General features: G+C 44.5%; 1 protein-coding gene across 1 annotated transcript in view; it reads left to right on the top strand.

Annotated features, from left to right (window-relative positions):
* Window positions 1-27,084, top strand: part of LOC309541276 (1-phosphatidylinositol 4,5-bisphosphate phosphodiesterase zeta-1-like) — a 47,053-nt gene that overhangs the window by 9,814 nt on the left and 10,155 nt on the right. The window contains exons 4-10 of the mRNA XM_082238937.1: window positions 6,432-6,633; window positions 8,602-8,746; window positions 11,286-11,438; window positions 13,385-13,603; window positions 14,215-14,371; window positions 22,222-22,338; window positions 25,818-25,990. Coding sequence (XP_082095063.1) covers window positions 6,432-6,633; window positions 8,602-8,746; window positions 11,286-11,438; window positions 13,385-13,603; window positions 14,215-14,371; window positions 22,222-22,338; window positions 25,818-25,990 — 1,166 coding nt within the window. The remainder of the gene's footprint in view (window positions 1-6,431; window positions 6,634-8,601; window positions 8,747-11,285; window positions 11,439-13,384; window positions 13,604-14,214; window positions 14,372-22,221; window positions 22,339-25,817; window positions 25,991-27,084) is intronic.

Here is a 27,084-nt window from a genome sequence, read left to right as displayed (position 1 = left end):
TAAAAGCTTCCCTAAACAGAGCTGCCTTCAGATGTCTTCTAAAAGTTTGGTAGTTATTTTTCTATTTGACATCTGGTGGGAGGGCGTCCCACAGGGTGGGTACCACTACCGAGAAGGCCCTTTGCCTGGTTCCCTGTAACTTGGCTTCTCGCAGTGAGGGAACCACCAGAAGGCCCTCGGCGCTGGACCTCAGTGTCCAGGCAGAACGATGAAGGTGGAGACACTCCTTCAGGTCTATTGGCCTGAGGCTGTTTAGGGTTTTAAAGGTCAGCACCAACACTTTGAATTGTGCTCAGAAATGTACTGGGAGCCAGTGTAGTTGCTAGATACAATTGAAATCTATTATCATCCCCCAGGAAATGATCATTCAAGCCTAATGATCATGTGGCCCCCTCAAAGTGCTCTCTGGCCCTTGCGACTCTCTTCAGACTCTGCCTCTACCCCAGGCCACACCTCTGACTGGTCCTGCTCTCCACCTTCCTCAAGTATTTTTACCTAGTTGACTGTTTCTATGAGCTGTGATAATGCCTCTTGCTTGCTTGGATTAAGTGTATGTTTGTGTGTGTATGCATAGTAACCTCTAGTATTTGCATGGGTGGAATATAGCCTATTGTACAAGGTAAGAGTCACATCTATTTGCTCTGCCGACTGGTCACACCTGACAATGTCATGTGCCCCCCCCCAAAGGTTGCAAATGAAGTAACATGGCATTCAGGCTGAAAAAAGATTCCCCATCTCCTGATACAGAAGAGAAGTTTCTTGAGCAGGCACTAGGACAACATCAAGTAGGCTGTAGTCCTTCTGTTGCTTGAAGGAAGGAAAACACCACTCCAGTGAATCTCTGACTCCACCTTGGAGTGCTGTCGAAGAAAGGACCATTGTCCTCAGCTGAAAGGTGTTTCTGTCCCGGCCCCTAGTTGCTGAAGAACAAAGATTTGAAGGAGGGTTCTTTCTAAACATAGCTGTCAAGCATCCCTTATTTGGCGGGACAGTCCCTTATCCCAGCGCCATGTCCCGCTGCTGTCCCTTATTGATGAGGCTTCATTTGGCTGCTGGCTGGGCTTTCTGCCTTTGGCTCGGAGGGGCTCAGAAGTTGAACATACCTGTGCCTGGAAAATCCTTTATTTTGGCTGCTGATCCCTTATTTTCGAGGCTGCTAGTCCCCTATTTTCAAATCTGTAAGTTGACAGCTATGTTTCTAAAGGCTTTGATGTTGAGATTACTGCGGTACATGTGCACATTGCTAGTTTAAGGCACCTCAGGTAATACACAAAGTCAATCCAAAACAGAGCTACAAAAAGGCAAGTGCTCTAACTCCCAAAGCTATAAATGTTGACCCGACACTGATCCTTGTTATCCTATATGTAGGAATGGGGCACAACTTAGTTCAGTAAGTGTTCCCGCAGTCTCTCACTAGTCCTAGTTGGTGGAACTCTCTGTTCCCTTCTTATTTGGCACCTCCTAGATCTGGGTGACAGGGGAGGTGTCTCTGCTGTCTGAAAGGTGGCAGGGACCGGCAAAACATTCCCACCTGGAAAGGCAGAGCTACTCCCAGTGTTTGATGGTGCTGGGGTGGGTGGTGCGCCCAGCACTATGAAAGTGTCAGTCAGAGGCTCCAACAGCTGTGGAGAGGCAGGTGGGGGACACAGAGGGAGATGGGGCTTGCAGCTCTTGTTGCAGAGATGGATGAGATGAGATCATAGGCTGATGGGACCCCACACCAGATCCTCACTATCAGGCTGCCCCACACCTGGGAGAGACTCCTACATCCCATGGGAGCCCTCCCGTGGGTCCTCCATTGGCCTGATTTGGCCAGCCCACGGCAGTTTCTGAGGGAACACTTCGACCACACCAAGGTCCACCCACTGCTGACTGACATATATGCAATAACCAGACACCTAAGTTTCTAGAGTGTATCCAGCATTGATATGTGTCTGCTCCCCCCTCTCTCATTATTGGATTTGTACGGACATTGTGTTTGTTACATATAATTATTTGAGCATTAGGTTTTCTCCTGTGCTTACGGTGAACAGTGATTTTGAGGAGGTCTACAGCCCAGTGCCCCCTCAGAAACACCTTTATATGATCACAATGGCTGTTTCTTGAATGTTGTTGTTGTTTAGTCATTTAGTTGTGTCCGACCCTTCGTGACCCCATGGACCAGAGCACACCAGGCACTCCTCTCTTCCACTGCCTCCCACAGTTTGGTCAAACTCATGCTGGTAGCGTCGAGAACACTGTCCAACCATCTCGTCCTCTGTCGTCCCCTTCTCCTTGTGCCCTCCATCTTTCCCAACATCAGGGTCTTTTCCAGGGAGTCTTCTCTTCTCATGAGGTGGCCAAAGTACTGGAGCCTCAGCTTCAGGACCTGTCCTTCCAGTGAGCACTCAGGGGTGATTTCCTTCAGAATGGATAGGTTTGATCTTCTTGCAGTCCATGGGACTCTCAAGAGTCTCCTCCAGCACCATAATTCAAAAGCATCAGTTCTTCGGCATCCATGGACAAAGAAAACTGGCGTCTTGAATAGAACACCCCCCTCATGTCTCTTTGTTGCTTGATATATAGTAAGAGTAAGTAGGTTTGTCCTTCAAAGAAAAAAAAATCCCACAGAATGCCCCCCAAATTCTAGTATACCTGTATACTAACTGTTTGGATCCTGAACTGATTGTGACTCCCAGACTCTAGTTAACTGCTTTCTATTTGTCTAATAGTGTTAGAAGCAATTCCCTTTCCTCTGTGTTTGAGTGATATTTATCGTTTAAATAAATCATTGCAATTGGTGTAGTGGGTGGAACCCTGGATAATAGCCTTGAACACTCATAGCTCCATATGACATGTGCTATTATTATTGCTTACTTTTATAGCACCAAAAATATACTAAGCTCTTTACAAAAGGGTCGGATAAACAGGTCCCTGCCTAAAGCAGCTTCAACAGACGTGAATCATAAAAAGAATTTGTGTGGGGCACAGTGTTGGAAAGGAGGGAGCAGGGATCATAAAAATAATAGCACATTTAATACAGTGAAAAGCACAGTTTGGGTTACAAAAATGTAGTTTTATCGTTAAGCTTTGCAATATAGGGAGTTAACAAAGAGGAAAGGACACACACACATCAATGAACTGCCTGATCCTAATCATAGTTACATGGAAGAATGGCCCACTGATTTCAATGGGGTTTCTCTCCAAGCAAGTATGTTTAATATTGATGTCTTAGGTTGTTTTCTTGGAACCAAGTACAGTGGTACCTCGGGTTAAGAACTTAATTTGTTCTGGAGGTCTGTTCTTAACCTGAAACTGTTCCTAACCTGAAGCACCACTTTAGCTAATGGGGCCTCCTGCTGCCGCCACGCTACCGGATAACGATTTCTGTTCTCATCCTGAAGCAAAGTTCTTAACCTGAGGTACTATTTCTGGGTTAGCGGAGTCTGTAACTTGAAGTGTATGTAACCTGAGGTACCACTGTATTCCTGATTTTTAGTAGAGTGTGATGCAATACTGTCATAACCACCTTCACATGCGAGTTATGTGGCAAAAGGATACAAGCTGAAGCATCTACGATATATTTCAGAAAGCTGTTTGTATGTTTGCTAGGCATTTGCACACCTCTTAAGATATCAGTACCAAATTACTGTTCCCGAGGTCAAGGAGGAGGTTTTCATCTGTGCCTGGATACAGCTGGGTGCCATTTTGGATCCTGAAGGCAGACTGAACCTTTCAAAACTGCACTGATTTTAACCAAAATTTGCATGGTGGTTCTTGAGATGAAGGTGCAGGGTTTTGACTACAGCTGGACACAGTTTTGAATCAAGATTGTGCCCTGAACCTTTCAAAACTGCACAGATTTTAACCACTGGTTTCAAAACTGCAATGATTTTTCTGGTTTCTTAGAATTCCCGAGCAACGCCGGGCACGAGACTACTAGTTTCTTTATAAAAGAAAGTGATGGAGGTGCCAAATCGGGTCAGGGGAGTAAAGTGGGGGTGGGGGACCTGTTGGATGCCAACTCCCATCAGCCCCTGCCAGGATGGCCAGTGATCAGGGATGATGGGAGTTGTAGTCTGGTTACATCTGGAAGGCCACAGGTTCCCCATCCCTGAAGTATAGAGTAAAAAGCTGGAGACGTTTGACCAAAGAAGAGTTCTTATGCATACCAAAGAGAAGACAGGAAGATAAATAAAATGCCCAGACTGGAATGAGACAAGAAATCACCAAGAAAAGGTAATATCCAAAAGTATTGAGAGACTTAATGGTAAGTATGAAAACTGGTAGCACATATAAAGAAACTGAGCTGAAATGGGAGTTTAGGGAAAGAGTCATGGGGAGGAGAAGTTTCAGCTGTGAGTATTCTGAAGATTTGTAATGGATAGATAGAAAATAACAGTTTATTAAGAGTGGATAGATAATAATAGCTTATTAAGAGTGTATGCATAACAAATGAATAAACAATATTGCTTTTGCGCATTAACAAAGAAGGGTTTCTGCGAAAGTTTTAAGATGAGGGGAAAGACCAGAAAACACAGCATTAATTACAATTTAGTTATAAGAAACCCAATTGAAAAGGCTTTTATTTTTGTACTGGAAATAGGACAAAAATTGTGTCATCGGTTTCTAAGCAGCGATATGGCAAATACACGGTAGCAGTATTAACCTGGTGTAGACGTCAAGGATTGCATTAATACAGCAGTGACTTTCATATGTTCTTTTTTTTACAACAATCCTTTATATGTTCAGTGGTTTGCCAAGGAACCACTTCATGTATTAGAAACAGAATTGGCTAATCCTTGTTTGTGGAGGATTCTGGGGCATATTGCAGCATGTTTATCAGTTCATTCTTGGTGCTGAGGTCAGACCAGTAGAGTCACATCTAGAGATGTGGGATAAATTTGATTCAGTTTGCATTTAAATATACCTAATAACAAACTTTCTAAAACAACACACAAACCAGAACATCCTTCAAAATTCACACTTTCTGATTTTTGCGATGCACTTCTCCAGCCATGTAATGTGTAAAAAATAATAATAATACATACACTTGGATAACACGCGCATGAAAATGCGCATATTAGCAAAATATAACATACAAATATGTGTTACGTTCGGGGAAATGGCTTTGCAAAAATGCGTACGTTAGGCAAAATTGCAAATGTGTATGTTAGGAAAAATATGCATTAAAAGGCTGGTGAATTTTCCTTTTTTAAAAAAACTAAGATAAAATTGCAAACTGATGTGGAAATGTGGAGTTTTGAGCTTAAGACTGATAGAATGAGAAAGTGAAAGAAACTGAACTTGACATATGGGTCTATCTCTAAGCACACGGTCAATCTGTGTGGAAGCACCCTGGAACAGGAATGAACAGACTTCTGTCGGGGAATCTGCTCTGGTTTTGACTTGAACCTACCTGAGCCACATGCAAAATGGCAGCTCAAGGGGTGGAGCTTGAATCCCATGTGCCATTACACTGGGTGGGTGGGTGGGGCTTAACTTCTCATAACGTTAAGTGCACGGTGTGCAAATTCATCTGCATTTAGTATTATTTTAACACTCTGTGCTAGGAGGGGAGGGAGAGATTTTAATTAAGACTGCAGAGTGGAGAGAGAGGGTAGGCTTAACCCTTGCCTTCCCAGCTGTGATCCTCACAGAAATGGACCCTCATCTTGCCCCAGAGGTTAGAAAAAGCTCCCATTGGGACAACTGGACTAATCGGCAGGCCAAAGATTTTCATCGGGTGAGAAGGGCTAAACTTCTCTTTCCTGCATGCTGTGTTCCTGATCAGAGACTTCCCCATGCTTAGTATTAGTTTCTTTAATGTAGGAAAAGCTATCTGCTGCCCATCTAAAGGCAGTGTGTTGAAATTAGGCTCTCCATTGACCTGCATGTACCGATACAAATCTTAAACCTGAGTCAAATCAAATATTCTTTTTGCTACTGGTATTGATAAGCAACTGGGAACCACTACGCTCAAATGTACCAAGTGCTTCCTTGTGGCTTAGCAGTGCAAGATTAGTCAAGGTGATCAAAACATTTTTCAAGTGGGGCAGAGCCGCTGATCTGCTATGACTGATCTCCTCATCTTCTGATGTGCTTCTGGACGAACCACCGGGTTCCCCTAGAATGAATGCCATGATAGCAGAGCGTATTATGACTAAGCCCAAGAACTAACATGGCTAAGGTCTGGTTCCTGGCTTGTGCACATTACGTTAGCTTCTGGTGATTGTTGTGTCATTAAATAAAGGCATGCATAAGCATTCAGCTTCTTATTATGCATGTTCAGCTTCAGATCATAGCCAAGCACCAGGTGAAATTCAGGGGCACACATTCGTAGTGTGAGTATTTCCGACCTCTGTTTAATTCCAGCATTAAAAAACAACAACACGGTGGAGGTATCTGAGCAATTTTAATTTTAACACCCCCCTTTAATGTTCCCACTTTAGCAAGAAGCCAAAGGGAGATGACCTTCGAAGGCTTTATACGGTACATGCTTTCAGAAGAGTGCAGCATCTTTAAACAAAAGCACAGGACGGTTTACCAAGATATGAACTTCCCATTGTGTGACTACTTTATATCATCGTCACACAATACCTACCTGATACAAGACCAGCTTGTAGGGCCAAGTCACCTGTGGGGCTACGCCAAGTATGTACATTTATTTGTGGGGTAGGGCAGGGGAGAGGTGAGGCCAATAGGGCGTGGAGTAACAAAACTGTGCAGAAGTGTGTTGTGTTTCCTAATGGTGTTCTTTCTCCATATTTAAAATAAACACAAATGTTTGCAGCCGTTGAAGAAAAAATAACTTGGAAAAATACCTATGGGTTGTATTATTGCGCTCATTGAATGATTTCTGCTCAGGCAATGGAACATCTGTTACTCCCCCCAACAAATCTGCCCTGGAGAGTTGGTGGGATTGAGGGGGTGCAAAGGAGGAAAGTTCCATTGCATGTATGGACATCATCCTGCTAGTGCAATAATGACTTCATTGGAAGCAAGCCTGTGGCTGAGCTAGAACGGAAATAGGGGTGGAATATAGATACATATAAAAACTGCTTCGAAAATGCTTTATTTTAAATAAAAAAAGGAATTTAAAAATACATTGCATTTTCCATAAGGCTGGCCATCACCATCTAATGTCACATTGTATATTGCTTTTAAAACACACTTAAAATGTTTTATTTGCAGCTGTATAGGACAATGGCAGAATTATTCTTTTGTTCTGATTTAGTGCTTTCTGAACTTTGGGACTCTTCTGAACCCCCTTTGGCATCCCATCCAGTGCATGCAGTGTGCCCTATGGCCAAACGTGTGGAAACATTGTGCGCAATGTTGTTTCAATGCTGGCTGGTGGCCTTTCTGTTCCTCCATTTGCCAATCCTTTTGGTGCTAGCATTTTGTATTGTGAGTGGCAATCACAAATCCCATGGCTTTTTATCATGAGTACCCGTGGCATCATGGCAGATCACTTTGGCACCATTGGCAAAACCATGTGATTTGTCCCAGGCAATAATTGTGCCCGGTCCTTGTCTCTCTCCCCATCCACCTATGTTGCAGCAAGGTTGCCTTGGAAGAAAGGGTGGTTGGGACACCACAGCTTGCAGGAGAAGGTTCCCTTAGCTCACATTGCTTTAGCAGGATTGGTAACTCAGAATTGAGTCCACAGATTTAAGAATGGCAATCCAAGTCCATTATTCAGTTAGCCCTTCACAGTTGCAAGGAAACCTCCAGTCAAGAGGTAGATGGTGCACCCAGTTCCTGCTCCTGAAAGGTTTTTACACAGCCAGAGTTTGGAATTCAGAGTCATCTGAAGCTTGTGGATTTCATAAGCAGGAATAATTCTTCAGAAATTGCCTCCCAGGATCCTAAATGTCCCAAAATATCATCTGGGTCTTGCAATGACAAATTATGGTCCTCTCAAGACTTTGGGGACTTTGGACTATCATGCTGCCCAATGAGTTTTTGCATCCAAATCCTTGCTTATTTTGTGTCTTTGGATAAGTCACAATCCTACCTCACAGGACTGTTGTGAAGATCGAATGGGATTCCCCTAAACTGCCTTCGAGCTCCTTGGATGAAAGGCAGGATATGGGTAGAGCAATATGATGACTAAATAAAGAGTTACATCTTAGCCTATAACTCAGATGTAGGTACAGTCACAACATGACCTTCGATGTTATTTTTGGTGTTAAATTGAATTGGTTGAAATTGTCAATGTTAGGTAAATAGGGACTTCCAGCACAGAGATAAAAGGACAGAGTTATACCTCTATCTGAATACACAGAGTGATGGCCAAGGGTAGGTCCAATTTAGAACTGTAAATAAGATTGTGGCTTTCAAATATTTTGATATCTCTATGGCAGTGCAAACTGCTTCGGAGAAGATCTGTTTTCTTAAAAACTGCAGATCATCAAAATGTGTGATACCCTATCTGAGCTTCTAGCAGAGTACAACTCCATAGCTAAACAAGCACTATTTGGAAAGCAGAAAGCAATATGAGTGCTGATGAATGGGACGCAGTTCTTTTTATTTTCTTCTTTCTTTCTTTCTTTCTTTCTTTCTTTCTTTCTTTCTTTCTTTCTTTCTTTCTTTCTTTCTTTCTTTTTCAATTTAAAGTTCCCTGAAGAAGGGATGCCGCTGTGTAGAAATTGATTGTTGGGATGGTCCAAATAATGAGCCTGTGGTTTATCATGGACATACCTTGACGAGCAAAATTACCTTCAAGAATGTCATCGATGTGGTCCACAAGCATGCCTTTGAGGTAGGTGCATGTAGTTGGTCAAAAGCTCTGAAAAATGTTCACAGGGTACCTACTTCTCCCACAGCAGTATCAGATGACTCTGAGGGTGGGTGATCTGCTGACCTATGAGAGCCTTATACGATGCTGTCAGCTGACCTACAGAAAGCATAAAACAGATCTTAGATGTGAGCCTGGGACACATGGCAGGGCTGGATAACAGATACAAAAATACGTGGTACCTTGTTTACGAACTTAATCTATCCAGTCCGTTTTTAAACCAAAGCATTCTTAAGCCAAGGCGTGCTTTCCCATAGCAGGGGGGACTCAGTTTACAAATGGAACACACTCAACAGGAAGCGGAACATGTTCTGCTTCCAAGGCAAATATCACAAACCAAAACACCTACTTCTGGGTTTGCAGCATTCTTAATCCAAGTTGTTCATAAACTAAGCTGTTCTTAAACCAAGGTACCACTGTAATTCCTTTGTGAAAATTACTGTGGGCAGAACAGCACAGTTGCTGTGCAGTGAGGAAAACCTTGCTATGTTTCAAGAATGGCTGCTCCTCGTAACAATTTTGGCCACATTTGTGTGACTGCTGTTTGTTTATTTGCTTATCTGAAGATTTCTCAGTTGTGAAAGAAAACTAAGTTGTTCACCAACATTTATTAAAGCAATATTACATCAAGCACCCAGTTCAAACACAGCCAATTCCCACTTTCATAGTGTCAAAGTCACCAGAGATCAAATTCACATTCCAAAACTGGGGAGCATCTCTCCAAGAAACCATCCTTGAAATTCAGGAGCAAAGCAGCCCAGCATTCCACTGTTATGTTCTTTCTGCTATCAACAATCCCCATTTTTTGTAAAAACCATTTCCTAATATGTGGCAGCTGCAGGCATTTGAAAAGAAAGGTAAAGGTAAAGGTAAAGGTAAAGGGACCCCTGACCATTAGGTCCAGTCATGACCGACTCTGGGGTTGCGGCACTCATCTTGCTTTATTGGCCAAGGGAGCTGGTGTACAGCTTCCGGGTCATGTGGCCAGCATGACTTAGCCCAGGGGTCTGCAACCTTTAAGACAAAAAGAGCCACTTGGACCCGTTTCCAAAGAAAAAAAACACTGGGAGCCGCAAACATGCGCGCCGCTGCCCTCCCATCTGACAGTGGGCGGGAAGGTGACGTCGGGACGGTGCGTGACTAACACACGCACCGCCCCCATGCGATGTCACAGCCAGTACAGTGCCCGCCACAGTGGGGAGTGTCGGGGCGCACAATGCGCCTCCTCCCCTCGCTAGTATCTGCCCCGGAGCCGCGGCAAAGGTGTAAAAGAGCCACATGCGGCTCCGGAGCCGCGGGTTGCTGACCCCTGACTTAGCCGCTTCTGGTGAACCAGAGCAGCACACGGAAACACCGTTTACTTTCCCGCCGGAGTGGTACCTATTTATCTACTTGCACTTTAATGTGCTTTTGAACTGCTAGGTTGGCAGGAGCAGGGACCAAGCAATGGGAGCTCACCCTGTCGCGGGGATTCGAACCGCCAACCTTCTGATTGGCAAGTCCTAGGCTCTGTGGTTTTAAAACAGAGTCGCAAATCCCAGATGGGCATGGATGAGCTCTTGGTCATGCCTAAAGTAGCCCTTGGAATCCTCCTAAGAACATAAGAAGATAAGAAGAACCTGCTGAACCACCGAGTCCAGCATCTTGTTCTCACAGTGGCCAACCAGGTGCCTGTGGGAAACCCATGAGCAGGATTCAAGCACATAAGCACTCTCCCTTCCAGTGGTTTCCAGTAACTGGTTTCCAGAAGCATTGCTATCATGACTACTAGCCATTGATAGACCTTTCCTCCATGAATTGGTCTAACCTTCTTCTGAAGGTTGGTGGCCATCACTGCCTCCTGTGGGAGCAAATTCTATAGTTCAACTTTGCTCCTGATCATTATCTGCAACTGAGCATGTATTTTCCCCTCACAAAAGTGATTCAGGGAGCAATCCTTACCCCTGGTGAGCAGCAGTGGGACAGTGCAGCTGTATTCCTGCTGCTTGCACCACCAGTGGCAACGGCAGTGTTGAAGAAAGGCTGAAGTAGCAACAAGATGCCGATGGCTTAGTATCTAGAGCAGTGATTCTCAACCTGTGGGTCCCCAGATGTTGTTGGACTACAACTCCCATCATCCCTGAGCTCTGACCTTGCTAGCTAGGGGTGATGGGAGTTGTAGTTCAACAACATCTGGGGACCCACAAGTTGAGAAAGGCTGATCTAGAGGATCCTTGGCTAGGTCAGATCTGCTCCTAACTTACCCTGAAACACCCCGTTTAGGGTTTACACTGACCGTTGCCAGTAGTAGCTTCCTTCCACCCACACTTTTCCTATGCCAGTTGTGCATTCTCCCCACCGGTAGAGGCCAAAATAGCCAGGCAGTTCTGGGTGGTGGGATGCCCATGACACGTTCAACTACCCTCGAGCTCTACGTGGGTTGAGGTTTGGATTCTTCTGTTAATGGACTTCCTCAGTTTCGAAAAGGGGAGGGATACCAACAGTCTTTATGTTAAATTTTCAGGCATCAGATTATCCCCTTACACTATCTTTGGAGAATCACTGCAGCGCTCCACAACAGGAGAAGATGGCTGGCCATTTGCTAGACATTCTCAGGGATACTCTCTGTACTTCAACTCTGGATGATAGCATGCCATCTGAACTACCCTCTCCAGAGGTAACATCCCCTCCCCTCCCAACCCAACATTATTATTATTATTATTATTATTATTATTATTATTATTATTATCATCATTATTGTAAAAGATGGTGTGTTGGGGTGTTTTGGTGTGTGTCAGTTTGTGTGTGTTTGTGCGCAAGCTCTGCAACTGTTGTGCACATTTGCAGCATAAGGATTATTTGGAGTTTGGAATATCTTCATCATAAAAAATGAGATTGGGCAGGGGGAAATCATATGGTGCTCATAGAGCTTGTGATCAATATCACTCTTGTTCCAGCCCATTCTTCCACTTCCACCTCTCCTCTCACCATAGCTCATCCCAGAGCCTTTAAAACTGTGAGTGAAATGAAGTAGTGTGGTACAGTGGTTAGACAAGGGATTGGGAAGCCATGGCCCTCCAGATGTTGGAAGACTGCAGCTCCCATCAGTCCCAGCCAGCATGTCTAGTGATTGGGGTTTATCAACATCTGGGGTGTTTCAGGTTAGCTACCATGGATTAGACTGAGGAGACCCAGGGTCAGATCCTCGCCTAGCCATGAAGATGAGGGATGGGGTTGTGATGGTCACAATTTCCCAGCCTAGCCTAATTCGCAGGGTAGTTGTGAGGATAAAAATGGGGAAGGGGAAGAACCACTTATGCCATCTTTAGCTTCTTGGAAGGATATAAATATTGCAAGTATGAGAGGGCAGAGGAGGCAGTGTTGCATGGATTGATAGACTGCTTCCTGTATAGGCTACACATTGCCCACCCCCTTCTTCAAACAAATTGAAATATAATTGTTTTCCAGATAAAACAAATAGTCAGATGTGAGACATTCCAAGCTATAGACAAGCCATGCCGATATCTCAGGAACAACACATTGTCCTTGAGATGACAACATGAGGCTACATGCAGTGTTGGTGTGCAACACTTGAGTTGTGCTGCCTGAGTTTCTTCACACATGCATGGTGCAGCAGTCCTGAAGAAAGGAACATACTTGTGTAAATTCACTCATAACTATGGCTCCCTTGCTTGCTGAATTGTTCCTAGAGCTATATGCTTCTCAAAATTGCACTCAGATTGTGGGTGGAGAAATGCCACCAGGCTTCTCTAGGCAGTGGCGTAGCGTGGGGGGTGCCAGGGGTGCCGGCCGCACCGGGCGCAACATTTGGGGGGGCGCGTTTGGCCGGCCCCCCTCGAGGAAGCGGGAACCTCTCCAAGGCGCAGCGCGCCGTCGGTGGAGGAAAAGAGCCGCGCAGCAGCAGCAGCAAAGCCGGGAGGAGGAGGAGGTGGAGCGAGCCTGCTAATTGCTTGCTGGCAATTAAGCGGAAGGCTGCTCCGAAGCCTGGCGGTGGGGCAGAGAGACCTTCTCCCCGCGCCAGCCTTCGGATGGCTGTCCTGAAGACTTGTGGTGGGAGCAGTGGCGTAGCGTGGGGGGTGCAGGGGGGGCCTGCCGCACCTGGCGCAACATCGGGGGGGGGGGCGTGGAAGAGACTCGAGTGCTAAAATCCACGGGTTAGGGGGCGCAAATTACTTGCCTTGCCCCGGGTGCTGAGAACCCACGCTACGCCACTGTCTCTAGGAGAAGGAGAATTTATCCAACAAGTCTCAATGGTGGGGCTCACCTCAAGCAGTGGTCATAGCGCAGCTTCTTTCTTTAATTTTCAGGAAGGGGTGGAATGGATAACCACGGTTTCCTTTTCATTAGCCCAAAAGCTAATCCCTACATGCAAGTCAAATCTCCATGACATAATGTTGGTCAATGACTTGGATGTGAACAAATGAACGGCTTCTGGGGTTTGAAAGAGGAGTGGAGTGGATAGCCATGGTTTCCTTTCCATGGTGTCTGCTGGTCTGGTTTGCATAATGTTTCCCCAGAGTGGACATCTGAACAAAAATGGTTTTTGTTCCTGTACAGTTGTGTGGTTTACTGTGCTGAGGGCCCTCAAATTTCTTCCCGCAGCAACTGAAATTCAAAATCTTGATAAAAAATAAGAAAATCGGAACTCTGGAAGAAACCCTGCAACGCAAGGGCCAGAGGTGCCTGGGCCAAATAGCAGAGCTCGAGGAGGTCATGGAGTCAGAGGATGACCTTGTTGATGAAGACCCTAAAGCACAGTTGATCAAGAAGCCTGCTGCTCGATTGCCGTCAGCACCCAAAAAGGATAAGAAGGACAAGAAGGTAAATATACCTTCAGTTAGAGGTAGGGGAGGAATTAGATTTTGTTTGCATTTCAGTGAGAAAGTAGCTAATTCACCCTTCTTGAACCAAAACATGAACAGAAACCCAGCTATCCTTTGAAATACACACTTCTCTGATTTCTGCTGTGCAGTTTTCTAATCAAACATTGTGTACTAAAATGCAGATATTGAGGGAAATGTGCATATATTGAGGGAAAGATGTGTGCAGCAGTGAAAACAACATTAAAATGCATCACATTAGTGCAAATTGCTTGTAAAAATGTGCATGTCAAAGATATACACAAAATGTATTAATCAGAGGTGTTTTTTTATCGCAAATAGCTTGTAAAAATGTGGAGAACAAAATTTAAGACTGGGAAAATGAGAAAGAAGAGAACTGAAATTGATAGATTCTTCGATCCTTAACCTCCAGCACACCAGATTTTTGCAAAAGCAGCAGCCATGTTGCCTGTCTCAGTGACTATTAACTGATGGTTGGTGTTCAATGAACAGGGCATCTTAGCTATTCAGTTATACAAAAGCCCCAGGAGAGAATCACATCATATTTCTCACTTTGCAAGGCTGTAATGCTTTTTAACTTTTTATTCACAGACTCATAAGGTTAAAGTCGCCATGTTGCTGTCAGAACTTGTGATATACACAGCTTCCCGGTCTTTCGTCAGCTTTGAAGATTCAAAGGAGAAGCAGAAGTTTTATCAAAATAATTCCATCGGGGAGGTGAAAGGACAAAAACTTATAAGCAAGAGAGGTAATTTACAAGAGTCTAAAATCGACACTTGCTGCCATTTGCTTCTTTAAACTATTGGAAGAACTAAACTTTATGCATGGCACATTTCTGCTGTTACACAGAATGGTATTTGACTAAGTCCCACTTAGAGTAGACTTCTTGAAATTAATGACTCTTGAGTTAGTCCGGTCCATTAACTTCAATGGGACTAGATGGATGCCCATTGAGTCACAGTGGGGAAAAGCAATAATAATAATAATAATAATAATAATAATAATAATAATAATAATACCCCAATGTGTTTCATAGTCAGTGTGCAGTTTCCAGAATGCCTTTTGCAACCAGATTGTAAGCCTCTGTGCTTGGGAATAAGTCATACTGATTTTACTGGAACTTCTTTCCAAGTAAGTAGGCTTAAACTTGCATCATGCAAGAGGATCAGTCCTAAGGACCCTCTTGTAGATGTCATTTGAACTTCATTCAGTGGGATTTACCTCCAGATAGGTGAGCATAAGATTGCATCTTTGTGATATTACTGATCTTTGCCGTACTCTACTGCATCGAGAGCCAATCCAATCAAGAGGTCTTTACTGGTTTACTGTTTGCTTCTGCAAAGAAGTCGAAGTGCTGTCTATGGAATAAAACTCTAAATAAATAAATAGGTATTTATTTGTTTCAGCCACTGGCCTTTGCAATCTGCACAAAACATAAAATGCACACATATGTGAACAACTAAGCAGGGAAAATTACCGAACTCAACTGAGACACCAGTCATTTGCTTCCAGATCTAAGCACAATAGAAATATATACAAGTATAAACACTACTGAGTGGGTAAAATTACTAAAATCAATTAGAATTTTAAAATGATACAATTTAAAACTCTGGGCACTTTGGCAGCCCTTATTTTAATGGAGGTTGCTATGAATTTTGCAGGTTTTTTCTTCTTCCTGCTGTCAGCAGCTTATATTGATCTGCAAGGAGAAAAGTCATTGTAATAATTAGCTGGGTACCCCAGCTGAGACAGAAATAATGGAGTGATTAACTCTTTGTGTGGATCTCTCCATAAAGAGCAAAATAACGTGAACCATTATCTGGGTACAACCGTCTCCAGAAACCTAGGGCCAGGAGCTATCGGAGGAATTGCCTTCTCCCACAGAAGCTCGGCCATATTATAAGATCTGCTTCAGAGATCATTCTAAGGATGCCTCTCCCCACCTTCTGAGATTAGGCAGAAGGCGACAGGTCATTCATTCCCCATAATGCTAACATCCTGGAACATCCTCAGAGGCTGCTAACCTTCCTGTCCTTCAGACATTGGGTTGATGTTGTTTGCTCATGTACTTGGAGGACGATCTGTTTTACCGCCAGGGACGACGCTTGAGGATTTTGATCTTTGTGAATTCTGATATGACCTGACTTGTTCTGCACTTCCTGAACTAAAATGCAGATAAGAACCTTACAGCTTACCCTCTTGATTTTACACTTCTCTGAAGCTTGGGGTGAGCTTGTCAGCTCAAAAAAAGTTTTTTAGGAATGCTTATTTTTGTGAGAGAAAGCTTTCGGGAAATATGCATTTAAGTGCAAGCGTTCAAGTAGGGATTTTAAAAATCTGCATGAAGATTTGCACCTAAATTTCCATCTAAATTGTGGAACTTCCCCTCTGCCAAAGTGTGTTGAGTATCTGTCTCCATTATACAGCTTTTGAGTTAAGATGCACCTTTTTACCTTGGCCTCTGGCAATTGAAGCATTTTTGTTTTCTGCTCAAACCCCCTTTTTATTGAATGTATACTGTTCTTTTACATTTAGAATGTCCCCACCCCTGTTTTATAACTGTAAAGTTTTTTAATCTATAATAATAATAATAATTTTTTTTATTTATATCCCGCCCTCCCCAGCAGAAGCCGGGCTCAGGGCGGCTAACAACAATAAAACATCTGAAGAAGTGTGCATGCACACGAAAGCTCATACCAAGAACTAACTTAGTTGGTCTTTAAGGTGCTACTGGAAGGAATTTTTTTTTATTTTAACAATAAAACAGTACAAAAAGTACAGCACAAACAACACTCTAAAATCATTCATTATAAAATTAATTCAAATCAAACCACTGGCAACCATTGGGCCAGAGCGCCGCGAAGATTGCCGAGGGAGGGAGTCAGGCTGTGCCCTGGCCAAAGGCCTGGTGGAACAGCTCTGTCTTGCAGGCCCTGCGGAAAGATGTCAAGTCCCGCAGGGCCCTAGTGTCCTGTGACAGAGTGTTCCACCAGATCGGAGCCACAGCCGAAAAAGCCCTGGCTCTAGTTAAGGCCAGCCTAACTTCTCTGTAGCCTGGGACCTTCAAGATGTTTTTATTTGAAGACCGTAAGTTTCTCTGTGGGGCATACCAGGAGAGACGGTCCCATAGGTACAAGGGTCCTAGGCCGTATAGGGCTTTAAAGGTTAAAACCAGCACCTTAAACCTGATTCTGTACTCCACCGGGAGCCAGTGCAGCTGGTATAGCACCGGGTGAATGTGATCTTGCAGCGAAGATCCCATAAGGAGTCTCGCTGCAGCATTCTGCACCCGCTGGAGTTTCTGGGTCAGTCTCAAGGGCAGCCCCATGTAGAGCGTGTTACAATAATCCAGTCTGGAGGTGACCGTCGCGTGGATCACAGTGGCTAGGTCAGGGCGAGAGAGGTAAGATGGAAAAATGCCACCTTTGTTATAGCTGCAATCTGCGCCTCCATGGAAAGGGAGGTGTCGAAGATTACACCCAAACTCTTAACGGACGGTGCTGGCACTAATTGCGCCCCCGCAAGAGATGGGAGTTGCCCCCCCAATCCCATATCGTCCCGCCCCAGCCACAGGACCTCTGTCTTCAAAGGATTTAGCTTCAACCGGCTCCCACGTAACCATCCAGCCACAGCTTCCAAACATCTGGCCAGTGTGTCTAGGGCCGAGTCAGGATGGCCATCCATCAACAGATAGAGTTGGGTGTCATCGGCATACTGATGGCAACCCAGCCCAAAACTCCGGACAAGCTGGGCGAGGGGGCGCATAAAGATGTTGAAAAGCACCGGGGAGAGTATCGCACCCTGAGGTACTCCACACACCAAGGAGTGGTGTGATGACAATTCCCCCCCAAGCGCCACCCTCTGTCCCCAACCAGAGAGAAACGAGCACAGCCATTGAAGGACTGTGCCCTGGATCCCCACGTCGGCAAGGCGGTGGTCCAGGAGTTCGTGATCGACCATGTCGAAAGCTGCTGACAGATCTAGAAGAATCAGCAGCCCCGACCCGCCTCGATCCAGCTTTCTACGAAGATCATCTGTTAGGGCAACTAGAGCCGTCTCGGTCCCATGACCAGCGCGGAAGCTGGACTGGAATGGACCGAGAGCCGATGTTTCATCCAGAAACCCACCAAGCTGTTCAGCAACCGCTCTCTCAATCACCTTACCCAGGAACGGAAGATTCTAATTGGATAGATATAAAGGATCTAATGATGTTTTCTTTAAGAGTGGGCGTACCACTGCCTCCTTCAGTTCCCCTGGGAATGTCCCCGTGCCAAGGGACAAATTGATGATATCCCCCAGGAGGGCCCACACCTTATCTGCACACGCTCTAATCAGCCAAGACGGGCATGGGTCGGGAGGACAGGTGGTGGGCTTTCCAGCTCGGAGGAGTCTGCCCACATTGGCTGGGGATATCCGGTCGAAGTGGTCCAATACTGGACCCGAGGACAGTTGAGGGGCCTCCAGTTCCTTTATTGTATCCAAATTGGCAAGGAGGTCATGGCTGAGCAACAAGACCTTCACCGCAAAAAAGCTCACAAATGCCTCACAACTGTGTGTCAAATTGTTATTTAAATTTGGCTGTCCCTCAAGGGACGTTAAAGACCTGATTATACTAAATAATTGCGCTGGGCGAGAGCTAGCGGATGCAATGGAGGCCGAGAAGTATGACTTCTTAGCAGCCTTCACCGCCATCTCGTAGGTTTTCATAAAAGCCCTATAAGATGTTCTTGAGGCTCCGTCACGGGCACCCCGCCATACTCGCTCTAGCCGTCTGAGGTCCTGCTTCATTTTCCGGAGCTCCTCGGTAAACCAGGGAGCCCGGTTTCTGCGGGGTCGCAGAGGGCGCTTAGGTGCGATCTCATCGATGGCTGCCAGGAGTTGGGTATTCCAGCCCTCAACAAGCTCAGTCAATGAGTCGCCAGGGGGAGCAAGGTCCCGCAAGGTTTGGCGGAATCTATCAGGGTCCATCAGCCTCTGCGGGCGAGCCCAAATCGGCTCGCCACCTAAGCAGGGTGGGGGTGGGAAGTCAATCCTGGCTTTCAGAGCGTAGTGATCAGACCATGGCACCTTCATCGAAGGAGACATGATCACATCTATACCTACACCAAAGATCAGATCCAGCGTGTGGGCTGCTTGATGTGTGGGGCCCGAAACAAACTGGGAGAGCCCTAGTGTTGCCATGGAAGACACCAGGTCCAGAGCCTGTGAGGAGGGAGTGGCATCAGCATGGATGTTGAAGTCCCCCAATACCAATAGGTTAGGGAACTCCAAGGCCCAGCCGGCCACCGCCTCCAGCAGGCCTGACAGGGTGGCTGCTGGTGCGCTAGGTGGCCGGTACACCAGCCAGACAGCCAAGCTCTCCTCGGAGCCCCACACTAGGCCAACACATTCAATGCCAGGGATCAATGGCAATGGTAGAGCCCTGAAAGGACAATCTTCCCGGATTAATAATGCCACCCCTCCCCCCCAGTCCAATACTGGTGGAGGACGGAGAAACCCGGGGGCGCCATCAATGTTATAATTCTGTACTACTTTGTTATAACCTGCCCTGGGGCATTTATGGTAAGGGGTGCAGGCAAGAATATCTCTCTATCTCTATCTCTATTTCTATCATCTCTATCTCTATCTCTATCTCTATCTCTATCTCTATCTCTATCTCTATCTCTATCTCTATTTCTACCCCTCTTTCTCCCCCCCCCACACACGGAGTGCTTTTTTCTGGTAGGACACAGGGGTACGCATACCTCTAAACATTTTGTGAATCTAAGTTTGGCCTCATTGAGGGGCAGTATTTCAATATGAGTAGGAAAATGAGAGTACCCCTAAACATTTTTTAAAGAAAAAAAGAACAGTATATGTTCTTTATATATATATTCTGGAATGTATATAAAGCTATGGTTTTCCTAGTAGTGATGTATGGAAGTGAGAGCTGGACCATGAAGAGAGCTGATTGCCGAAGAATTGATGCTTTTGAATTATGGTGCTGGAGGAGACTCTTGAGAGTCCCATGGACTGCAAGAAGATCAAACCTCTCCATTCTGAAGGAAATCAGCCCTGAGTGCTCACTGGAAGGACAGATCCTGAAGCTGAGGCTGCAATACTTTGGCCACCTCATGCGAAGAGAAGATCCTGATGTTGGGGAAGATGGAGGGCACAAGGAGAAGGGGACAAGAGGATGAAATGATTGGACAGTGTTCTCAAAGCTACCAGCATGAGTTTGACCAAACTGCAGGAGGCAGTGGAAGACAGGAGTGCCTGGTGTGCTCTGGTCCATGGGGTCACGAAGAGTCGGATACAACTAGACAACAACAACAACAACAACATATATATTCTGGAATGCCTTTCCTAACAAAACACACATTTCTAAACACTCTTTGACTGAGGCTGAAACTGGATGGAAAAGACTTGCAAATAATGAATATATGTGAAATGGACTCATCTGCCCACCCCTGTTTCCTGCTTCATTTATACTCATAACTTCTGCTGTTGCCATTTTAAATAATTGTATCCTTTTCATTTTAATATTGTGCAGGATTTATTTAGTGGTTGTTGCAAGCCACCTTGGAGGCTTTTAATCAGAAGCGCAGGCTATAAATATTTCAAATGAGTAAAAAAAATAGCACAGGCTCATATGTTGGTTGCTGCTGCATCTCATAGGGATTCCCATTTCATATCAAGAGTTCCTGGCTGAGACATAGCACAGCACCGGAAGCAGAGAGAGATGGATTGCCTAGAAATTGTAGCAAAAATTATGATTCTCGGGGCTTCTCAAATCACCCACTTAAACAACCCCTCCCTCGAACTGGAATAAATGATGCAAATTGGGCCTCCTGCAGTTTGCATAATCACAACATTTGTTTTGTGGAGTGGGAGCTATAATGGAATTCAGAATTTATCCTTAGTTCATTTCTCTAATAGTCTGGTGGTTGAAAGGTTTACATTATCGATCTTCAGCCAGTGGGCTGGCATCCGCAGGTGGGTTGTGAGGCCATCCCAGGTGGTTCGCGGCCAAGCTGTTGCCGCCATGTTGGATTCCAGCTAAGGTTGACCAAATGGAAAGGGCACTTACAGGGGTGTCTGGGCTCTTGCACACACTGATCCGATGAGATACTCACTGTATCCACTTCCATGCGTGCTGCAAAGTGCAAAGCAGCAGGAGAAAGTCAAGAACCTTCTTCGGTAAGGAATATATCTCTGGCCAATTGTAGGCCTCACTTTCCTATAGCTATGCCTGTAGTGAAAGAGTTCTCTATGGGGTACAGTTACAGGTAGGCAGCTGTGTTGGTCTGCCATAGTCAAAACAAAATAAAAAAATTCCTTCCAGTATCACCTTAGAGACCAACTAAGTTTGTTATTGGTATGAGCTTTCGTGTGCATGCACACTTCTTCAGATACACTGAAACAGAAGTCACCAGACCCTTATATATAGTGAGAGGGTGGAGAGGGGTATTACTCAGAAGGGTGGTGGGAACGGGTGATTGGCTGATAGATGTGGTAAACCTGTTGACGACTGTTAACGACTGCAATTGGTCTTACAGGAAAAATCAAGGGGCGAGATGGCTAAAAATAGCTATATCATGTATAATGAGATAAGAATCCAATGTCTATATTCAGACCAGGTCTCTCCATGGTTTTAGTTTGGTAATAAGTTGCAATTCAGCAACTTCTCTTTCCAGACTATTTCTGAAATTCTTTTGTAATAAGACAGCTACTTTGAGATCTTGTATAGGATGTCCTGGGAGATTGAAGTGTTCTCCTACTGGTTTCTCTGTCTTGTGATTCCTGATATGAGATTTATGTCCATTTATGGGGTACAGACATTCTGTTTACATTCTTGTCCATTTCTATGGCTCTCGAGACTTCTTTCAGAATAGAGCTATGCTGGGGACTAGAATGCAGAAGTGCCCACTTCTGCACAAGGGAGCACCCTGCTGGATCACTTGGTTGCCATCATGGCAGCAGCTGGAATCCCAGGAAGCTACATCATAAGTTGGGCTGCAGGAGATGAGAGCTGGAAGGAGCAGGAATGCCTCACCATCCTCTCACAGTATTGTTGTGAGGATAAAATGGTGAGGGGGATAACCTTGAGCTCCTTGGAGGAAAAGTGGGATATAAATGCAGTGATAATTGAATAAAATAAACAATAATAAATCACATCATTTCCAGTGGGGGAGAGTTTAGTGCATACTTACCCTCCCTTTTGAAAACAATAGAACTGAACCTTCGCTTGAACATACGCTTTCTCCTTGTTTGTTTTGAACAACAGGCACGTTTTTACATGTTCTCCCTGTGACCATATGGACTACAGCCTTATTTTTAAATCAGAGTTGAGATTTCTTCCAGTGGACTCTATCCTTGATCTGGTTCATGGTTATGTTGATTTCCAGGGCTAGATTTATGGTTATGTTTTTTGTTTTTTAAAAAAGTGTTATTTTTGAATATGAGTTCATAGAAGAGATGTAAGGAAATATTGTGTAGCATTGTGGGCATGAATATTGCATGGTGACTTTGCCACAAACACACATCAAATTATCTTACCTTTGAAATATTAAAATTTTGTACTTTTTAATAAAATATGTGCACCATCCCTCTTTGCAGCTCCTGACTTCATTGCGCACACAACAAACTTCATTACAAGAATCTACCCCAAAGGAACCAGGACAGACTCTTCAAATTATGATCCACAAGAATTCTGGAACGTTGGGTGCCAAATGGGTAGGCTTTTCCATCTAATTTTATGTGATGTGTTTGCATGCATGAAACACCAAAATAGGTTTAGATATATGGCTTAGATTTGATAACGTCTCACATGGATGAAAGTGGGTTGGGGACTGACATATATTGGAATCTTGAGTGCTTTTGGGTTGCAGTCACAGGCCAGAGGGCTGAGGAGGGCAATGAGGTTAAGGTAGGAGTGTGGAACTTCTGTCGCTTCAGATATTGCTAAACTAGAACTCTGATCAGCTCCAGAAAGTATAGCCAATGGCGAGAGTTGATGAGAGTGATATTTCAGCAGCATTGGGAGAGCCAAAGATTCTACACACCTGGAGACAGTAAAGCAAAGAAGCATCAAACACATTGGCCAGTCTGAGATGTAATGGAGAACCATAGTGGAGAGTCGGGGCAGGGTGGATCATGTGGTCCTTCTCCTCTCTTTGTGCACAGGGGGATGTGCAAAGTATCTTTTTGTAACAGACTAACCACAGTTCCCTGTGACATTTGAACTCAGGAAACCATGGTTTGTGTAAACTATGGTCCCAGCACAAGCCGGGTTCTGAAGCCATGATATGAGCATTACTCATAAAGGGGAGTTGCCTCAATTTGGATGCCATGGAAGGCTGTACATGGTTTAAAATCAGAAATGAAAGCATCCAATCTGCTTGAAAGAAGAGGCTGGAAAGAGGCGGAGATGTGGTGGACTGCAACTGCCATCATCATGCTGGCTGGGCCTGATGGGAGTTGTAGTCCAGTAATTTATGGAGAGTGGAAGGTTCCCCAGCCTGACCTGAATGCAGCCTTGATGATAGCGGACATATGGCTGAGTCAAAATTGCAATCCCTCATGCTCAAAAATATGCCGTGCTGGCCTCCCAAACAGATGTCTAAGTCCTCTTCCTGTAGCACACTGCCTAATGTTTATGTCTTAACTTGTTTGTCATTGCAATGGGAAATGTAACAACAAATTCATTATATGAAGCCATGTACTTTGTTTCATCCTGCGGCAGTTGGGGGGAAGAACAAAAATACTAATTACATCTCTTCCTGCTCATTGCTTTCATTTTTCGCTCCTCTTTAATGGCATGTGTGTAATGCATAACAAAAGATAAAGTGATCTGTTTGGTGATATTAACTCCTTGCCTCTAAAAGCTTTGACTGGCTGCATTGTTGGCAGTGGACAGTTTCCTGGCATGAAAGGATCATTTATTGAGTGCCACTCAGGACTCAGGCAGCCGGCATTGCAGGAAATTGGATGATTTGTAAATGTCACTGCAGCACCCAGAACTGAATGGGTGACATGCGGAAGGAGTGACTCTATTTCTATGAAATTAAAAAGGTTCTGAACCAAAGAGTTTTGCCCTTTGAGATATAACTATTTTGAGCTTGTCCGCATGCTGCCAATCATCAGCCTTGTATAATGGGAATAGCACTACAGTCTCAGAGAGGGAGAGAGAGTCAGTCCCTTGTGAATGTTGAAGCTATGCATGTATGTTGAGTTGGAAGTATGTTCCCTCAAGCTCAATGAGACTTTGACCGCATCTACACCTGCTGTCTAAAACACAATTGAAGCACATGGCTGAAAAAACAACCCCATGGAAACTGTAGGCTTTTGAGATGTTTGGCAATAGTAGCTCTGTGAGGGGATAAACAACAGTTCCTGGGATTATTGGAGGAAGCCATGTGTGTTAAATGTCCTTTAAATGCATAGCATAGATGTGATCTTCCTCCCAAGCAAAACTGCAACAAGACTGCAGTCTTAAGGTCAAACTGTCACCTATATTTATTATAATCTCTGTTCCATTTAAATGCCTAACAGATTAAAGTTTTACCCATGTGGTGCCCACCAGATGTTTTCAACTTGAACTCCCATCAGCTTCAGCCTGCGTGGTCATGCTGGCTGAGGTTGACATGAGTTGCAATCCAAAACAGCTGGAGAGTGCCAGGTTAATGAAGGCTGATTTACAGGATAGATGAGGAGGTTGTGGTGGAAATATCTACCTTACCTATCTAGTTTTATTTAATTTATGACCTCGCTTTGAAGTATTCTCCAGCAACAGAACACCCAATGAAACAAAACACAACCTAAACAGAACAATAAAACTACCAAAAAGAATGCCAAGCAGAGAGAAGCTAAACAGCAGCCAGTAAATCTAGATGAAATCAATTAGGCAAATTAAAGATCGAAAGATTGTCTAAACAGACAGAAAATCCAACTTTGGCATCTCCAGCTAAAAGGTTCTTATAGCAGGTAATGGAAAATAGCTTTCTCTGCTTAAGATATTGGACTGCCAAGGGGAGAAAAAATGGACAGTACTAGGCTAGATGGACAAATGGTTTAACTTGGCACAAGGCTGCTTCTGTGCACCTTTTAAGCACAACAGGTCTTTAAATCCCATTTGAAAGGGACAATCTTCTGACTTAAGGTGTTACCTAGTCCAGGTGGCACTACTAGGAATGCTCTTTCTGCAGTGGCTGCCAAACTAATGGACAGGGATGGGTAACCTCATGCCCAGCGGCCAAATATGGTTCTCCATTATCTGGTCCTCAAAACCCTCCCCAGACCCCACCCCAGCCCAGCCCTGCTTCACACTCCAAGTGCCTTGCAGGAACATACCCTTGAACACTGATAATGACTCTTGGTTCTCTGGATGGAGGTTAGAGAGGAATCATAGGCTCATAGAATTGTAGGGTTCATCTCAGGCTAATCTAGTCCAACCCCCTGCAATGCAGGAATATGCAGCTGTCCCAGACAGGGATCAAACCTGCAACTTTGGCATTATCAGCATCACGCTGTAACCAACTGAGCCATCCACATGTGTAGAAACTAGGCTGCTGTACAAAGTTGAAATTTAGAATTGTTGCTCCACCCCGTTCTGCCCTAGACACCCCCAGCCAAGAAAGGTACACATCTGATAGTTAATTCTTTACTGGCAAAAACATGCACTTACAGCAGCTCCCACAGTGCTCTGGATACACATGCAAACACCCTTCTAGCCTCTAGGAAGTTTTCCCTAGCTCTGTGCCCCATGGAGCAGTTGCATAGGATAGATTTTAAAACCATCAAGAGGTTTTCTGAACTGCATTTTAAAGACTGGGGAGGTATGTTATCCCACGATCCCCATGAGATGTGCACAGGAGCCAGAGTCCCACATCTAAGCTGCCAGGCAAAGAGGCTACAAGCATGTGCTGATATAGGTGCATAGAGCAAAATGTGCAAGTGTTGGGGTATGTGATCATTGCATGCACCAAAAATTCAGAGGCCCAGCCCTTGCAGTTTCATCACCACCATTTGTTTTTTCAATGTCTCTGTATGTGTGTGTTTCATCAGATCCTGGTGTGTGTGTGTGTGTGTGTGTGTGTGTGTGTAAGGGGAAAATATTTCTGAAAATCAGTCATTACTTCAGTTGCATTTAAAAATAACAACTGCTCACACAATACCTTGTATGCAACTGAAAATATCTCTTTCCCCGCTTACAGTGGCCTTAAACTTCCAGACACCCGGAGTACAGATGGATCTACTAAACGGAAAGTATTTGGACAATGGTGGCTCTGGTTATGTCTTAAAACCAGAATTCCTGAGAAAGAGAGACACAGACTTCAACCCACATGACGTAAACATGAAATTCAGAGCACTTACACTTACAGTAAGGGTAAGAAGGTTTCATTCCACCTTTTACTTATCATTCATATATGATACTTATGTTTTATAAACCACTGAGCCTCTTGGGCTTGCTGATCAGAAGGTCAGCAGTTTGAATGTGTGTGATGGGATGAGCTCCCGTTGCTCTGTCCCAGCTTCTGCCAACCTAGCAGTTCGAAAGCATACCAGAGCGAAAAAAACAACAGTGACTTTAAAAAGGAATGGGAATTTTTTACAAGATATTTGCAGAAACAACAAAAAGAAATGGACTCATTGTCAAGATTTGAATAAACTTTCACAACTTTATTGAATTTCAAAATGGAGGATGACAATGCAACAACATTTAATAGTAGATATACATGCAGAATACAACAAACAATGTAACAAACCAGAAGGGGGAAATGAGGGAAGCCGGGGGGAGGGTGGGAATGTAAAGGTAGGATTGGATTATGGTACATGATATTTGTAATTATAAAACTTTAATAAAAATATTATTATTAATAATAAATAATAATAAAAGAAAGCATACCAGAGCAAGCAGACAAATGGGTACCGCTGCAGCAGGAAGGTAAATGGCATTTCTAGTTTCCATCGCAGTGTCCTGTTGTGCCAGAAGTGGTTTAGTCATGCTGGCCACATGACCTGGAAAGCTGTCTGTGGACAAACGCCGGCTCTGCTCCCTTGGCCTAAAAGCGAGATGAGCACTGCAACCTCATAGTCGCCTTTGACTGGACTTAACCATACAGGGGTCTTTTACCTTTTTACCTACATATGCATATAAATGTAGAGGCGAATACACACAACCTTTCTTGCAAGCACTGTTTGTATATAGTGACTGGTCCATCTTGACTGACTGGGAGTCAGTGTCTACTATGGTGTTTCCTTGGTGTTGGCCTAAAAGCAAGATGAGCACTGCAACCTCATAGTCGCCTTTGACTGGACTTAACCGTACAGGGGTCCTTTACCTTTAACCTTTACCTTTCTTCTCCTAAGCAAGGATATATATATATATATGAATTTTGAATTATGGTGCTGGAAGAGACTCTTGAGAGACCCATGGACTGCAAGAAGATCAAACGTATCCATTCTGAAGGAAATTAACCC

The sequence above is a fragment of the Podarcis vaucheri genome, assembly GCF_965113315.1.
Source record: "Podarcis vaucheri genome assembly, chromosome: 10".
Classification (NCBI taxonomy): Eukaryota; Metazoa; Chordata; class Lepidosauria; order Squamata; family Lacertidae; genus Podarcis; species Podarcis vaucheri.
The sequence above is the reverse complement of the archived record's forward strand: the minus strand, read 5'-3'. Positions and strand labels throughout refer to the sequence as shown.